The 16607-nt window shown below is 33.1% G+C and overlaps 1 protein-coding gene across 1 annotated transcript; it reads left to right on the plus strand.

Moving 5' to 3' along the window:
* The first annotated feature begins 15327 nt into the window (after positions 1–15327).
* On the plus strand, positions 15328–16531 carry LOC139515115 (myb/SANT-like DNA-binding domain-containing protein 4). Its single transcript, XM_071304677.1, has 2 exons — positions 15328–15790; positions 16197–16531. The coding sequence occupies exons 1-2, from the start codon at positions 15328–15330 to the stop codon at positions 16529–16531; spliced, it is 798 nt and encodes a 265-aa protein (XP_071160778.1).
* Positions 16532–16607: the final 76 nt, after the last annotated feature.

Consider the following 16607-nt stretch of genomic DNA (forward strand, 5'->3'; position numbering starts at 1 on the left):
ACATTACATTAAAGTCACAAAGTACGTCACATAAAAACAACTCTGTTACGTCAGACCAAACACCAAAAAACAAGGTGGCATGATAACAAACGAAACCAGTTTGTCAATACAGTTCATAACAAAACAGAACAGTTATCGGCAATACTAAACGACCTTCACATTTTACACTCGAGTAATCATTGTACTCAACACGAAATTGATAAAGTTGTTGATGGTATTGGCGAAATACTCGTATCAACTGCGAACGAAACATTTGTTAAAAATCCACGCACTACAACATAAAGAACTAACCAGAAACCATGGTATACAAAACAGTGTTACGCCGTGTGCTAGAAAAAAATTTCACAAAGCAAGAAAACAATACAATTTACACAAAAATGAAACAAATCATAAAAAATTACTTGACTTTAGCAAACAATATAAGCAGACTTACAAATAAAGCTTACAATGATTATCAATTTAATCTTGAAAGCAAGATTAGAAATACGACACAAACAAATGGCAAGGAATTCTGGAAAATCTTGAATAACTTTAATAAAAAGAGTAAAGATGATCCAAACATTATATCTATGGAATCTTTGTACAATTATTTCAAGGACTTAAATATGAATGATATGGATGAATGTAGTAATGATATAGATGTTAACCTTAATGATATGTCACCGGAATTAAATGAATTATTGAATGATCTAATGACTGTTGATGAAATAAAAAATGTTGTAAAGAAGTTAAAAAATAGCAAATCTGCCGGACAAGATGGTATACTAAATGAATATATTAAAAATACATTAGATGATATGATGCCTATATATATTTCGCTATTTAATATCATTTTAGACACGGGTCTTGTACCTGAGAGCTGGGGTATGGGACTTTTGATTCCTATTTTTAAAAATAAAGGATCTAAATTAGATCCTAGTGCATACAGGGGTATAACTCTTTAACTCCTGTCTTAGTAAAACCGTATTACGGCCGTATTGAATTGTAGATTAAACACATTATCAGAGGAAATTGAATTAATTTCTGAGGCCCAAGCAGGGTTTAGAAAAGGCTTCTCAACTGTAGACAATATATTCATTTTACATGCCCTTATATCATTATATTTTTCTGCAGGAAAAAAAACTGTTTGGTTCGTTTGTAGATTTTAAAAGTGCTTTTGATACAGTCTGGCGAATGGGACTGTGGCAACAATTTGCAAAAATCAAATATTCAGGGTAAAATTTTTAAAGTTATATATAATATGTATCAAAATATTAAAACATGTATAAGGAAAGGAGACGAAGTCTCAGCGTATTTCAGTTGTGATGTAGGAGTAAAACAGGGAGAGAATTTGTCTCCTTTCCTCTTCTCATTATTTTTAAATGACCTTGAAAGTTTCTTGTTAGACAACAATGTCGACTGTTTACAAAAGGTCTATGCAAAATGTGAAGAAGAATTGTCTTGTCTACTTAAACTCCTAATTATCTTGTATGCAGACGATACTGTACTACTGTCTGAAACAGAAGAAGTTCTTCAAAAGGCCTTGTTAGCGTTTGAGCAATATTGTAATTTATGGAAACTTCGTATTAATATAAACAAGACAAAAATTGTGATATTTAGCAAGAGAAAATTTAAACCAAAATTGTATTTAATATTTATGGTGAAAATATTGATGTACAAGATTCATATTCATATCTTGGTGTTATGTTCAATTATAATGGTAGTTTTTGTACTGCTAAAAAGAAATTATTGGATCAGGCAAATAAAGCATTGTATGCTTTACTGCAGAAAATAATAAATTTGTCAATTCCATTAGATTTGCAATTAAAATTGTTTGATTCACTTATTACTTCAATTCTTGTCTACTCAAGTGAAGTATGGGAATTTGAAAATAAACAGGGTATAGAGAAAAAATACACTTGCAGTTTTGTAAGAGAATTCAATACTCCTAGCTATATATGGAGAACTTGGACGTTCTCCAATGGAAGTTGTCATTAAATTGAGAATGGCGTTATTTTGGAACAACCTTTTATCCAGTAGTAACAAAATATCTAGTATTTTGTATAGACTTATGTTTAAACTTCACGAGAGTAAGCAAGGACATTTTAAATGGATTGCTTATGTTAAATCTATTTTTGATGAAACAGGGCTTAGTTTTATATGGAATGATCAAATGCATATGGATAACAATATTCTGAAGTCTATTCTAAAACAGAATTTGACTGCTCAATTTATTCAAAATTGGTTCTCGCAAATTGATAGCTCATCTAGGGGGGAATTTTATGGACTTTTTAAACATGAATTTAAACTGGAACCATGTCTACTTAGATTGGCTGTATCTGATAGATTATATATGTGTAAGTTAATATGCTCAAATTTAAAATTTCCTATAGAGACAGGAAGATGGGCAAAGATCCCTAAACAAAATTGAATTTGTCATTTATGTAACTTTAATATTGGTTATCATTATATATTTACTTGTACATATCCACAAATTGTGGACCTGCGCAAAAAATTTATCCCACATTATTACAATACAAATCCATCAGAGATCAAACTGATTGGAATGCTGTCAAGTTGCAATGTAAAATTATATCGTAATATTTGTAGTCTTACAAAACATTATCAATATCTATAATTATTCACGTTTTAATATCTTAATTGCAGTCCCGAGTAATCTGAAGATATTTATTTAGAATCAAATGATCAGAAATACACAATTATATATGTGTATAAATCTATATGTTTTAATGCGACTGCAAAAAAAAAAATTGGTCGTATATTGCTATCACGTCGTCGTCGTCAACGTCGCCGAAGAAGCACAGATGGTTTCATATATATAATTATAATGCTGCAGAGACGTAAGGTAGCTTATTTTCATGATAACATTCTGATACCAATATAATGCACTGAATTAGGAATAAGGAGATTTACTTTAATAACATTCTATTACCTATATAATACACTCCTAAGATGTTAGGTAGCTTATTTTTATGGATAGCATTCTAATACCTACATGATACAATACAGAGACGTATGGTAGTGCGAGGTTTGGCATGCCACAAAACCAGGTTCAACCCACCACTTTTATTCCCCTTTAGAAGTGTCCTGTACCAAGTCAGGAAGATGGCCATTGTTATATTATTGTTCGTTTCTGTGTGTGTAGCATTTTAACGTTGAGTCGTTTGTGTTTTCTCTTATTTTTGAGATATTGAGATCAGACGTGGCACGGTACTTGTCTATCCCAAATTCATGTATTTGGTTTTCATGTTATATTTGTTATTCTCGTGGTGTTTTGTCTGATGCTTGGTCCGTTTCTGTGTGTGTTACGTTTCGGTGTTATGTCGTTGTTCTCCTCTTATATTTAATGCGTTTCCCTCGGTTTTAGTTTGTTACCCCGATTTTGCTTTTTGTCCCTGGATTTATGAGTTTTGAACAGCGGTATACTACTGTTGCCTTTATCTATATAGTTTCACTGATAGCATTTGAATACCTAGACTTTATCATACACTACAGGGACGTAAGGTAATTTATCATGTTTTCATAGATATAATTCTAATACTGCAGAGACGTATGGTGACTATTGATTGATATCATTATTTTAATACCTATAGCATACACTACAGAGATGTAATGTAGCATATTTTCATAGATAACATTTTAAAACCTATATCATATACACTACAGGGACGTGAGGTACCTTATTTTCATGGATTACATTTAATACCTATATCATACACTGGAGGAACGTCAGGTAGCTTATTTTCTTGGATTACATTATAATAACTATATCATACATGCAAGGTATAATCTTCTTTTCATGGATAGCATTTAAATACCTAAAAAAATGATAAATTTTCCATGAAAACTTTAATTATGGTAAAAGGGGAATAACTGCAATAGTTTTTTGCAGGTTGCAAAGTTTCATAGCTTTTGTTCGGAATACCTCTATGTTTCACGAAAACTACATTCCGAACGACGAAAAGTAGCCTAATTTCATGGAAGCTTAATTTAATACGACACCGGATAATAACTTTTGTATATATGTAAATAGAAATCGATTTAATTTTAACACAAGGTTTATAACCACTATAGAAATGTTGGGATTGATTTTGGGGTTATGGTCTCAACTGTTTAAGAATTAGGGGCCAAAAAGGAAGTCCAGATAAACATTTTTGTAGTTTCCAGTCATTAAGTGTTTGAATCTCTCTGAAATCATACCACAAGTTTCCATACCACAAAGGGATGGTTATGATTTGCTGGGAGGGGTGGGTTGAGGGGGAGGTGTTATGGCCAAAAAGAGGGGAAATAGTTATCAAAAGTACCAGGATTATAATTTTATACGCCAGACGCGCGTTTCGTCTACATAAGACTCATCAGTGACGCTCAGATCGAAATAGTTAAAAAGCCAAATAAATACAAAGTTGAAGAGCATTGAGGATCAACAAGGGTTTCTTGGTTAATTAAGACAATTTGAAACCGGTGTAAGGAAGGTTATCAAAATATATTGAGGTAATCCAAACGTGTTTGATTACCTCCCTTACACTGCTTTAAAATTATGTGCATAGAATTTTTTTTCTTCATATCTGATCAGTTTCAGAAATTAAAAAGAAAATTTCTTCATATTGTTTTTTTGCAACAAAAAAAAGTGGGGGAACATTTTTCCTTTCTTTTTCGGGTTGGGGTCAATATGCAACAGCATAGTGTATTGCACAAAATCAACAAAAAATAAGGGGGAGGATGTTGTTTTTTTTTAATTTAGGGGGTGGGGCAATTCGCAACAGCGGAGTGCAAAAGCAAAAAATTAAGTATAAATTCAAATTATATAACCAATTTTAATTTCTTTGATTACAGTTACTCTGTGTCAGAAACCTATTATTGTCAAATGTTTAATTACATTCCAAATTCAGACCTGTATCAAGCGTGAATAGTGTGTCCATTTTTGTCCCAACAGTTCAGGGTTGAAGCTCTGCGGTCGTATCCAGCTGCGTTCGGCGAAGCAATTCAACACTTAAAGTGTATACATATTTAGTTGTGAATATGATGAAAATGATCATCAAAATAAGTTTAAAATGCCCTGGTGTGGAATAAATTTGTGGAAAATTAATCATATTTCTTATTTTCCTTATTTCAATCAGTTTTAAATATTGTATACAGCCTTAATGATAACATGACTTCAATAACTGTTTAAATTTGTTTGCTAGGCATTACCAATTATGTATTCGGTAATTTCCGATAAAAAAAAAACACCGAAGTTTACCGAATCTGAACCACCACCATCTCATCATACATCAATCTCATCATACATCAAACATCATCATCACCATCACCGATCATCGCCTTAATCAACAAAAAACGTATAATGTTGTGACCACTGCATATAATGTCCCGACAACTGCATATAATGTCCCGACAACTGCATATAATGTTGTGACCACTGCATATAATGTTTGGACCACTGCGTATAATGTTGTTACCACTTCATATAATGTTGTGAGCACTGCATATAATGTTTTGAGCACTGCATATAATGGCGTGAGCACTGCATACAATGTTCACTGGGGTAAAGCTGATGACCGTAACTGCATTCACGGTCATCCCAAGATGTCGGATGAAAAATTAGGTCAGTTTCTGTATTGTCTGTTAAAGTGTTTCTATATCATTTTCTTTACAAATCATACATTGAAACGATGTAAATTTATAAAAGAATCACTCGAAAATCACTAATTACTTCCGAGAAATGTGCTTGAAACGGGAAATTCGAATTGAAAAAATCGTTAAGATGACCGTAAATCATAATCAAAATATTTTCAAGATGACCGTAACATAAAACAAGGATGACCGTGATTGGTAAAAAGATTACCGTAACTTGTAAAGGATGACCGTAATTTGTAAAGACTGACTGTAATTTATATAGGACGACCGTAACTTTTATAGGATGACCATCAATTCTAAGAAGTATTGTATTCAAAGCTTTTTTGTTGAGTTTGTCGATCTCAATAGGGGCTCGGTTAGCGGATATAAATATGTTTCATAAATTTCTTTTTTTAAACTATAATATAATTGGCCATATTTAGGATTTATAACAATGATAGTAAATTGCATATTTCTCGTAAACAATGAAATATTTATTGATATCGACGTTAAAATTTTAACACAAATTTACAGCGATACGACGAAAATTTGAAGAAACATGAATGTGTCCCTAGTACACGGATGCCTCATCTACACTATGGGCGTGTTTTATTGGTCTCTTCTGTACATCACCAGAATGTCTTCTGGTGAAGAGTTCAAAAAAATTAATCTGATCCTCTTCTGGAGATATTCTACGGAAGATCAATAAAATAAAAAAAAAATTGCCGTCGAATACAGCAGGTTCTTGTTATGTTGGATGAATTAAATTAAGTTTACGATTATTTCTTTTAGAAAATTAAGATACGTCCACTGTAAAATTGTGCTCTGTTCGTTACAATTTTCCTTGTGCCTTTCTTCAGTTCATTGTTGCTAAACAATCAGGCTTTACCCCCCACTCTTTGATTTTTAAGAAAAATCTTATTCTGTACAAGAATTCGTTAATATTTGTTTGGAATATGACTCGGATCAATTTACAAAAAGGACATCTTAGTCTATCTATTTATTTTTTTAAAGTAACCGAACTGGATTATTTTTGTATAAAGAAAAGCTTTCAGAAAGTTCTCAAAATCATTTTTTTTCTGGTGGTCCTTGAAGAAAATCTTCTCAGGTCCTAACTATTATTTCTAATGCAAAATTTCGATGGTCAAAACCTTCGGACTAGCACTTTTCAAATGCTTTCATTATATATCGATCCATATATTAGTATGCAACGTAAACCAGACGTTTCCTTTCACAGGCACTTGTTTCTATCCGTTGATTTTGTAGGAGGACTAAACGATCATACGAAACTTCATTGACAAATCTTGTTTACTGGGGGTAAGGGGTACTCTAAGGATAAATACAATGCATATCATCTGAAAGATAAACTTCTCTTGAATCGAATGGTGTATAAAACAAACAAAAATGAGACTGAATTGACAGAGAAATAAGGGTTTTAAGCGGTGAGGTGAAAAAAGTAGTTGGGTACCTTCTCGTAAATATACGTTGATAGTGGGTCTTCCAATGGTTAGAAACAAGTGCCTGTGGTTTCCTATACTTTTCTTTTTAATAAATTTTATCAGTTAGTTGTGTACTGATTGATACTTCAGTCTGGGAGAACAAGATTTATTTCAAAACTAGTTGCAACTAGCTTTGAACAAACTTGCAGTAATTTCAAATACTCTTAGTTCAATGTTTTGAGTCTATGGTCTTAATGTTAGTTGGCAGGTTTCTTTTGAGTATCTCGTACCGACCTTTTCAGTTAATCAAATTGCAACTGATTTGCACAGGTTGTTCTTAAATTGTACTGCTACACTACTGTTTCCGCTTCGAGGAGGATCGAGCGCTCACAAACTTGTTGGTGTACTGTTAAATCACTGTCCCTGGTTAGGAAATGGTTGAGATCCCGCTACTATGTTTAATCCCGCCACATTCTGTATGTATGTGCCTGTCCCAAGTCAGTAGCCTGTAAGTCAGTGACTTACAGGCTACTGACTTGGTACAGGAACTCGGTGGTTGTCGTTTGTTGATGTGTTACTTCTTTGTTTTCTCTTTTGAATTGTTAAAAATACATTTATGATTTCGGGGGCTTTTATAGCTCACTATGTGGTGTTGGCTTTGCTTATTGTTAAAAGCCGTATGGTCAGGTGACCTATGGCTGTTAATTTTTGTATCATTTGGTCTCTTGTGAAGAGTTGTCTCATTGGCAATCATACCACATCTTCGTTTTTATATGATCAACCTCTGCCATATTCTTTATGAACCTGTCCCAAGTCAGGAGCATGTAGTTTAGTGTTTGTGGTTGGTTCATGTCTCAACTCATATTTGGTATTTTTCAAATTGTTTTGTTTTGTATAATTAGGCCGTATTAGTTTTATCGTTTGATCGCGTATAATAAACGGCTTTACAGTATCGGTTTTTTTTATTGTTGAAGGCCTTACGGTTTCCTATTATTGCTTCCATCCACTACTTCATATTATGATAGTTGCGTCATCAGCAATCATATCACTCACATCTCTTCTTTTTAATATTATAAACCCGACTTTTTCTCTCGTGTTTTCCTGAACATGCATGAAATATTTGTCACTAGGCGTTACTGAAAAATTAGCACCAATTTAAACTTGTGTTAGATAAGAAAAAAACATCTGACATTTATTTATTTGTTGGCATGGGGGACAGGAGATTTTCGTTTATGAATATGGTTGTCTGGTAAGAGCAAACAAAATTGGCATGATTATCGACAAATTAAAATGAATAATGATGTCCTCTTTCCTTCTTCATTCCTCATCTTTTGATTTAAACTAACTACTAGCCCAATCATGAGTATTGAAATTAGCGTTAATCACTAATGAAAATATAATAAAAAAATGTACAAAAGTTCAATAAAATTGTAAAGTTTAATAAATTAAAAAAAAAATGAAATGAACTAGCAACCTCAATCAGGCAAGCACCGGAAAGTAATCTTCAAAATGTTGATGGTTTTCTGTACCTAAAGAAGAATCAAAATCCCGTCTCTAGACTGATTTCAAATAGTTGTCCCTTAACTGTTACTGTCCGTGTAGTTCTTATATTCATCCAACTTATCATCCTACAGATATGTCCTACTAAGGCTGTCATACCATAAAAACGTTTATAACAAAGCTCACATTCTAGTATATCTTCATTCATTAAGTTATGAATGTCATTTAGACTAAACGACGCCATGTTTGTTTTGTGTCTCTGCTGTCTAAACCACCTATTTAAAAAGAAGAGGTGGAAGAGAGTCAGAAGATCTTCCCAATGCAAAAAAATAGAAATGGACCTCTTCCTGCTCACTACCGTAGAACAAAAAAACACGCCCTATCATTTTCTATGTTTAGTGGACTATGAAAATGGGATAAAACTGTAATTTGGCATTATAATTAAAAAGATCATTCCATAGGGAAAATGTGTACTAAGTTTCAATTTTATTTAACTTGAAGCTGGACAAACGGACAAACAAACAGACGAACGGACGAACGTACGCACAGACCAGAAAAACATAATGCCAATAAATGGAGCATTAAAAACATTAATAATACATACGAATATTTGGTAATCGAGCCCATATGTATGGGTCCAGAGGAAGCAGATTAAAATCTTAATTTGTCTTGATATATGCAGGCGGAAACACTTTTGAAATAGAACAAAAGAATCGAAGCTCTGTGTTTATCGAGAAAGCGATAAAAGTTAACTGTAATGTTTGATATAGCAACAAAATTTTAAAAAGTTAATAGAAACAAATAAAACGACAATTTTCTTATTTTAAAAACACCATTTGCATAAGATTTCAATGTATCTATTACATAGTAATGCAAAACAATAAGATATCAAGTCGACGACATGGTTCTTATCGGGGCCTTTTATAGCTGACTATGCGGTATGGGCTTTGCTCATTGTTGAAGGCCTTACGGTTACCTAAAGTTGTTAATGTTTGTGTCATTTTGGTCTTTTCTGGATAGCTGTCTCATTGGCAATAATACCACATCTTCTTTTTTATATATAGTATCTATAAGTTGGATGTAGAAAATGCATAACCTCCGATTTTTTTTTATCACGGACGGAGAACATATCAATCTTTTCGTGTCTGCCCTTCCATTATGTGAATCAAGAAAAAATTCCCCAAAACAGGTAACGATTGTATCGAAAAGAGAAAAATCGAGTGCACCTTTTTATGTAAGGGCATGTTTGGGGTGTATATTTTGTCTTTAAAACGCACAAAGCAAGAGTATTTTATATGTGTAGCATCTCGCTTCAGATTCTATCATTATTATATATCAAAGCTACAGGTTGACTTTATAACGTAAAAAAATGACAGTACGAAAAGATGAAATATATGGGTCAATTCAGTCCTGAATGCGGTTCGATAAAATTGCTCCCCTTGTTTATTTCGCTCTCCTGTCAAATCATGTAATTTCGCTACCTCCAATGGTAGACGCTACAACGATGGGTGTCGTCAAGAAAGACACATTTAAAGGAATCAGCTAGGAATTAGACGATCACCATTGGTATAGGTGAGTTGTTTAATAGTTGTTGCATTGTGATAAATGCATGTTTTGGATTAATTCATAATCAGGAATAGCTGGGAAGGAAAGAAACGTGTTGCTACGTGAACCCGGAAAGGCAGGGACGAATTTCAAAAAAAAATCTAGAGACGATCATTCTGAGTGTGCCACCTACACATTCAAACGTGTAGACAAGCACAGTATTCCCTATCTATGTAATGTGTTTTCATAATTATGTGATATAGGCACTGGGGTAAAGCTGATGACCGTAACTGCATTCACGGTCATCCCAAGATGTCGGATGAAAAATTAGGTCAGTTTCTGTATTGTCTGTTAAAGTGTTTCTATATCATTTTCTTTACAAATCATACATTGAAACGATGTAAATTTATAAAAGAATCACTCGGAAATCACTAATTACTTCCGAGAAATGTGCATGAAACGGGAAATTCGATTTGAAAAAATCGCCAAGATGACCGTAAATCACAATCGAGATGACCGTAACAGAATCAGAGATTCATAACAAGGCTGACCGTAACTGCTTTTAAGATGACCGTAATTTGTAAATGATGACCGTAACTTTTAAAGGATGACCCTCAATTCTAAGAAATATCCGTATTTATATAACTATCTTTTTATATCAAATGATTAATCGTGTTGGTATACACATATTAATATGAGAGTTTTATCCTATAGGTAGAAGAAAATAAGACGTGCTTCAAATGCAAAGATTACCATATGTATCTTTTTTACAGTAGAGGGTTTAATTTTTAAAATGAATTTGACAAAAGACATGCAAATGAACAGGAAGGGAAAAAATGCTACAAAAGCGCGATAAAATGACACCTTACAAGCATAATGAAAAAAATGCGGTGCACAGCCTTCAATTGCTCGACAAAAGATTTTTTTTTGTTTCTGGGATTCCTTTAAAAGACATATAATAAATACACATTTTTAAAAATGCCAAAAATTTGCATGTACACCCATTGATATTATATCGTCTTTCATTTTGTCATGCAAATAAAATAACAGAAACATTTTGAAAATATCCTTCGAATAAACTAGTGAAGGTGAGCTCCAGCAAAGTAGATCCTTAAAATAGTATTGTACGAAAAGCGTATCACAAGGCGGAACGTTGTCCATTTGTATATATACAGAAATGTTATTCATACAGTCAGGATTCTACTTCTTCAAAATTATCTCCCCATTACGCCAGTTCATGCTCACAATCGTAGAAATGGAAGCCATTGTAGGGATGACGCTCTGCCAATTTTGCTCTTGAAAACTGATAAATTTATCCACATAGCACCATTACGATCGATCGTTATATGTCAGTTATATTTTAAAAGACAAATGTATCTACTAGCTAATGAGCATTAGTTAATGATCTTGTCTGCATTGATTCAACTTAAAAATATTGTCTGTTCGGATGTCAGATGGAATTTTTGAAAATTCTTAAGCATTTAAAAAAATTCTAATTAAATATTTCGTGGAAGGGCAGACTAAACATTTTCAGTAGTTGAAGATTATAAACCCTAGTTATCACACACAAGAAAATCATATTTTTTCGAAGATATCCATTTTCATCATCCAAATTAAAAGACTGTCGTCAAGTACTTTTAGAAAAAATAGCTATTCGAACACACCTACTCTGTTTTTGTGATTCTTTAGATAGGTATCTCACTTGACCCATATATTTCATCTTTTCGTACTGTCATTTTTTTTACATTATAAAGTCAACCTGTAGCTTTGATATATGATAATGATAGAATCTTAAGCGAGATGCTATATAAAATACTCTTGCTTTGTACGTTTTAAAGACAAAATATACACCCCAAACATGCCCTAACATAATCGATACAATCGTTACCTGTTTTGGGGAATTTTTTCTTGATTCACATAATGGAAGGACAGACACGAAAATTTCTGAACTAAAAGATTGATATGTTCTCCGTCCGTGATAAAAAAAAAATCGGAGGTTATGCATTTTCTACATCCAACTTATAGATACTATATATAAAAAAGAAGATGTGGTATTATTGCCAATGAGACAACTATCCAGAAAAGACCAAAATGACACAAACATTAACTATAGGTAACCGTAAGGCCTTCAACAATGAGCAAAGCCCATACTGCATAGTCAGCTATAAAAGGCCCCGATAAGAACCATGTCGTCGACTTGATATCTTATTGTTTTGCATTACTATGTAATAGATACATTGAAAACTTATGCAAATGGTGTTTTTAAAATAAGAAAATTGTCGTTTTATTTGTTTCTATTAACTTTTTAAAATTTTGTTACTATATTAAACATTACAGTTAACATTGATCGCTTTCTCGATAAACACAGAGCTTCGATTCTTTTGTTCTATTTCAAAAGTGTTTCCGCCTGCATATATCAAGACAAATTAAGATTTTAATCTGCTTCCTCTGGAACCATACACATGGGCTCGATTACCAAATATTCGTATGTATAATTAATGTTTTTAATGCTCCATTTATTGGCATTATGTTTTTCTGGTCCTTGCGTACGTTCGTCCGTTCGTCTGTTTGTTTGTCCGTTTGTCCAGCTTCAAGTTAAATAAAATTGAAACTTAGTACACATTTTCCCCTATGGTATGATCTTTTTAATTCTAATGCCAAATAATGATTACAGTTTTATCCTATTTTCATAGTCCACTAAACATAGAAAATGATAGTGTAGATGAGGCATCCGTGTACTAGGAACACATTCATGTTTCTTCAAATTTTCGTCGTATCGCTGTCAATTTGTGTTAAAATTTTAACGTCGATATCAATAAATATTTCATTGTTTACGAGAAAAATGCAATTTACGGTCATCCTTTACAAGTTACGGTCATCTTTTTACCAATCACGGTCATCCTTGTTTTATGTTACGGTCATCTTGAAAATATTTTGATTATGATTTACGGTCATCTTAACGATTTTTTCAAATCGAATTTCCCGTTTCATGCACATTTCTCGGAAGTAATTAGTGATTTTCGAGTGATTCTTTTATAACTTTACATCGTTTCAATGTATGATTTGTAAAGAAAATAATATAGAAACACTTTAACAGACAATACAGAAACTGACCTAATTTTTCATCCGACATCTTGGGATGACCGTGAATGCAGTTACGGTCATCAGCTTTACCCCAGTGATGTTGTGAGCACTGCTTATAATTTTGTAAGCACTGCATATAATGGTGTGAGCACTGCAAATTATGGTGTGAGCACTGCATATAATGGTGTGACCACTGCATATAATGCTGATCATCAACATAAGGCAGTCAAGGCGTTCCATAGATTTTCACCACAGGGTGTGACGAGCGGGGTTTCTGGAAACTAGTTTCTAGCGTAACTAATCCTCATTCGATACATGTAATGAAATCGAGTGGACCTAAGGACAGAACTAGTTTATGTACTAAAATTGCAGCACGAATATCGCATTTAACAAAGTTTTGTGACTATTTCATTTTGTTTTCGTATTATTATAAGGCCTTTCTGGCTTAATTGATTTCTGAAACTATATTTCATTGTACAAGTTCAACATTTTTCACTCGTTTGTTTATTTTGTGTGAATTAACATTGTAACAGTAAATGTTAATTACAACAGTAACACTTTCATACCACAACACATACTGTATTGGTATCACTTATATTTGTATCCACATATTAACAAAAAAAAATGAAAAGAGAATAATTTTGCAATACCATTTTCATATTGAATACTATATAACTTTTTAGATATTTAGACATATTAAGTAAATGTTTTTAATATCCACTTGACATACTTGAAATTCTTTCAGATAACTTTTGGAGCAGTTATGAGTCTTTGAAGCATGCTCACAAAGGTTCTTTCGGTGATATCATTTTCATATTGGTCAAAACTTTGTTTTGCTTTCACCAGCTTTGACGGAGATATTATCAAAGAATTGATAGAAAACAGCACAGAAGCTTACTTTCTAGCTCAATAGGCCCAAGCATCATGTTAGGCAATGTCATTACTAAAAACAAATAAATGTCTTCTAATCTGAGGATCAATTCAACATTTTAAAGTGTTTTACTAATGATACTGACAAGCCACCACAAAGATATATAAATAGAACCATACAAATAATTAGCAAATACATATAAAAAAGATGTGATATGATTGCCAATGAGACAATTCTTCACAGCAGACCAAAATGACATAGAAATTAACAATTGCAGGTCATCGCACAACCTTCAACAATGAGCAAAGCTAATACAGCATAGTCAGCTATAAAAGGTCTCGAAATGACAATGTAAAACAATTCAAAGGAGAAAAATAACAGGCTTATTTATGTACAAAAAATAAAGAAAAAAAAACGAATATGTAACACATAAACAAACGACAACCACTGAATTACAGTCTCCTTATATCCTGTTCTCATCTCTCAATTTAAAAAAATCACGAAAAATTTAACCTATTATGTGTTGCTCTCCTAGCTATAAAATGTATCCAAAATCAAAGATGTGGAACATATTCTATCATAATCATTTGGTAACTAATGCAATTAGTGTCTCTTCCATGCCCGTCTTGAACATAAAAACTAAACTAAAATATAAAATAAACAACACCCCTAATGCTCAGGTTGGTTGTCATCGTGCAACACAGTTAATAACACATATAGGAAAATCATAGAACTACATTAATCATAAAACACTGTCAAACATCCAAACATACTATCCAAACTCATCTATGTCCACACTTTTTTTCGTATTAAAATCATTTATATCTTCCATCATACTTTTAAATAACGTATTTATTAGTATTACGTTATATCTTTAACTTTTATTTTGCGTTAATTGTTTTCCATATAAAAGTCATATAAATATTAAAATACAATAAAATCTATGTCATAGAAATCTCTATATATTTTTTTCAATTAAATATATATGTGTTAGGATGGTCCTAGGACCATCGTAGTTAGGACTGTCCCAAGACAGCTTTGTTTTACATCATAAGACATGTCTCAGACACGTCCTAAGACCATCCTAAATAATGTAATAAGACCTATCTTAGGACATGTACATATCCTAGGATACTTTCATTGACACGGCACCAGGGGCCGTGTCAATGAAAGTATCCTAAGACATGTTCGGGGCTATTGTCGTGCTGCAATTTTACTATATAAACTAGTTTTGTACTTAGGTCCACTCGAATTCAATTCGTATACTGAATCAACATGAGCAAGAAAAGATCTCCAAATTTTTCCGAAATCGAAATACAAATTATGCTGGCCGAAGTTGAAAAAAATAAGGGAATACTATTCAGCAAGCTGTCAAATGTTGCGACAAATAACATTAAGAAGAAGACATGGGATGGTATCTGTACAAAGATGAATTCTTCAAATACCCACCACCAAAGAACTGTTGAAGAAATTCGAAAGAAATGGACAACATACATGAGCAACACAAAAAAGAAAGTGTCACACAATAGACGTGAGGCAAGAAAGACAGGCGGAGGACCTCCCCCAGAAGAAATTTCCTCCATGGAAGATCAGGTGGTAGGACTTATTGGAGACACGCCTATAGATGGAATAGACGGAGGAATAGATACAGCCTCTTTCACAGAAACGTCGATGGATTTGTCGATGCCGTCATGTTCATCTTCTGGAAGAAGCTCCTACTCTTCAGCTGATGAATCAGGTAATTTGTTTATTTTCTTATAGTTCTTGGGTAAAACCGAGCGAAAAAAAAGGGGGGAGGAGGGGGCGACATGATTGGTTCGACATAAATGTCTTTGCACTTTTTCCGCTCGTGATATTCTTGTAATGTTTGCCACTGTTTGTAATCATAAATTGTGATCTTTTCAATATTTGAAATATATCTAATAACCATCTGTTTTGGATTCAACTATTTGATAATCCACCGAAAAAAAGAGACGTTACACACACACGCGCGCACTCCTAAACACACACACACACTCACCAACACACACACACAGTAATCGCCAAAATATGTCAATCCACGTTTTATTTATTCTTTCCGTGCATTTTGTCGACTCAAAAGAGTGTCATTATGAATTAACTTAATGTTTAACTTTCTATTTCAGAACCATCAATCAGCGGTGCTACTAATAGAACTACCCCTACCAGAAATATTATCACCACTGCATCGACCATGGAAGATAGTAGTTCTAAGCAGCTGGTTCAAATAGAGAAGGGAAGGCTGAATATTGAAAAGGAAAGACTTCAGGTAGAAAAGGATTCACTGAGACTGAAAGAAGAAAAGATAGGACTGCTGAAAGAGAGACTTACTGTTGAAAAGGAAAGACTTCGCGTAGAAAAAGATAAGCTATCTGTTGACCGCCAACAGTTGCGTTTGGCCCAACTTGGTATCAGTTTGCAGATTCCCGAAAACTCAGATCGAGCCAGTGATCACGAGTGATAAATAGCTTTTTCTATCATATTGATTAAATATACTTTTTGTCATAGTTCAATATTCAATACTCATATAGTTATCA

This window comes from Mytilus edulis, chromosome 3 (assembly GCF_963676685.1).
Source record: "Mytilus edulis chromosome 3, xbMytEdul2.2, whole genome shotgun sequence".
NCBI lineage: Eukaryota > Metazoa > Mollusca > Bivalvia > Mytilida > Mytilidae > Mytilus > Mytilus edulis.

Coding starts and splice junctions, on each gene's coding strand:
- LOC139515115 (XM_071304677.1), top strand. CDS start 15,328: ATGAGCAAGAAAAGATCTCCAAATTTTTCCGAAATCGAAATACAAATT. Junction 15,791..16,196: donor CTCTTCAGCTGATGAATCAG/GTAATTTGTTTA, acceptor TTTCTATTTCAG/AACCATCAATCAGCGGTGCT.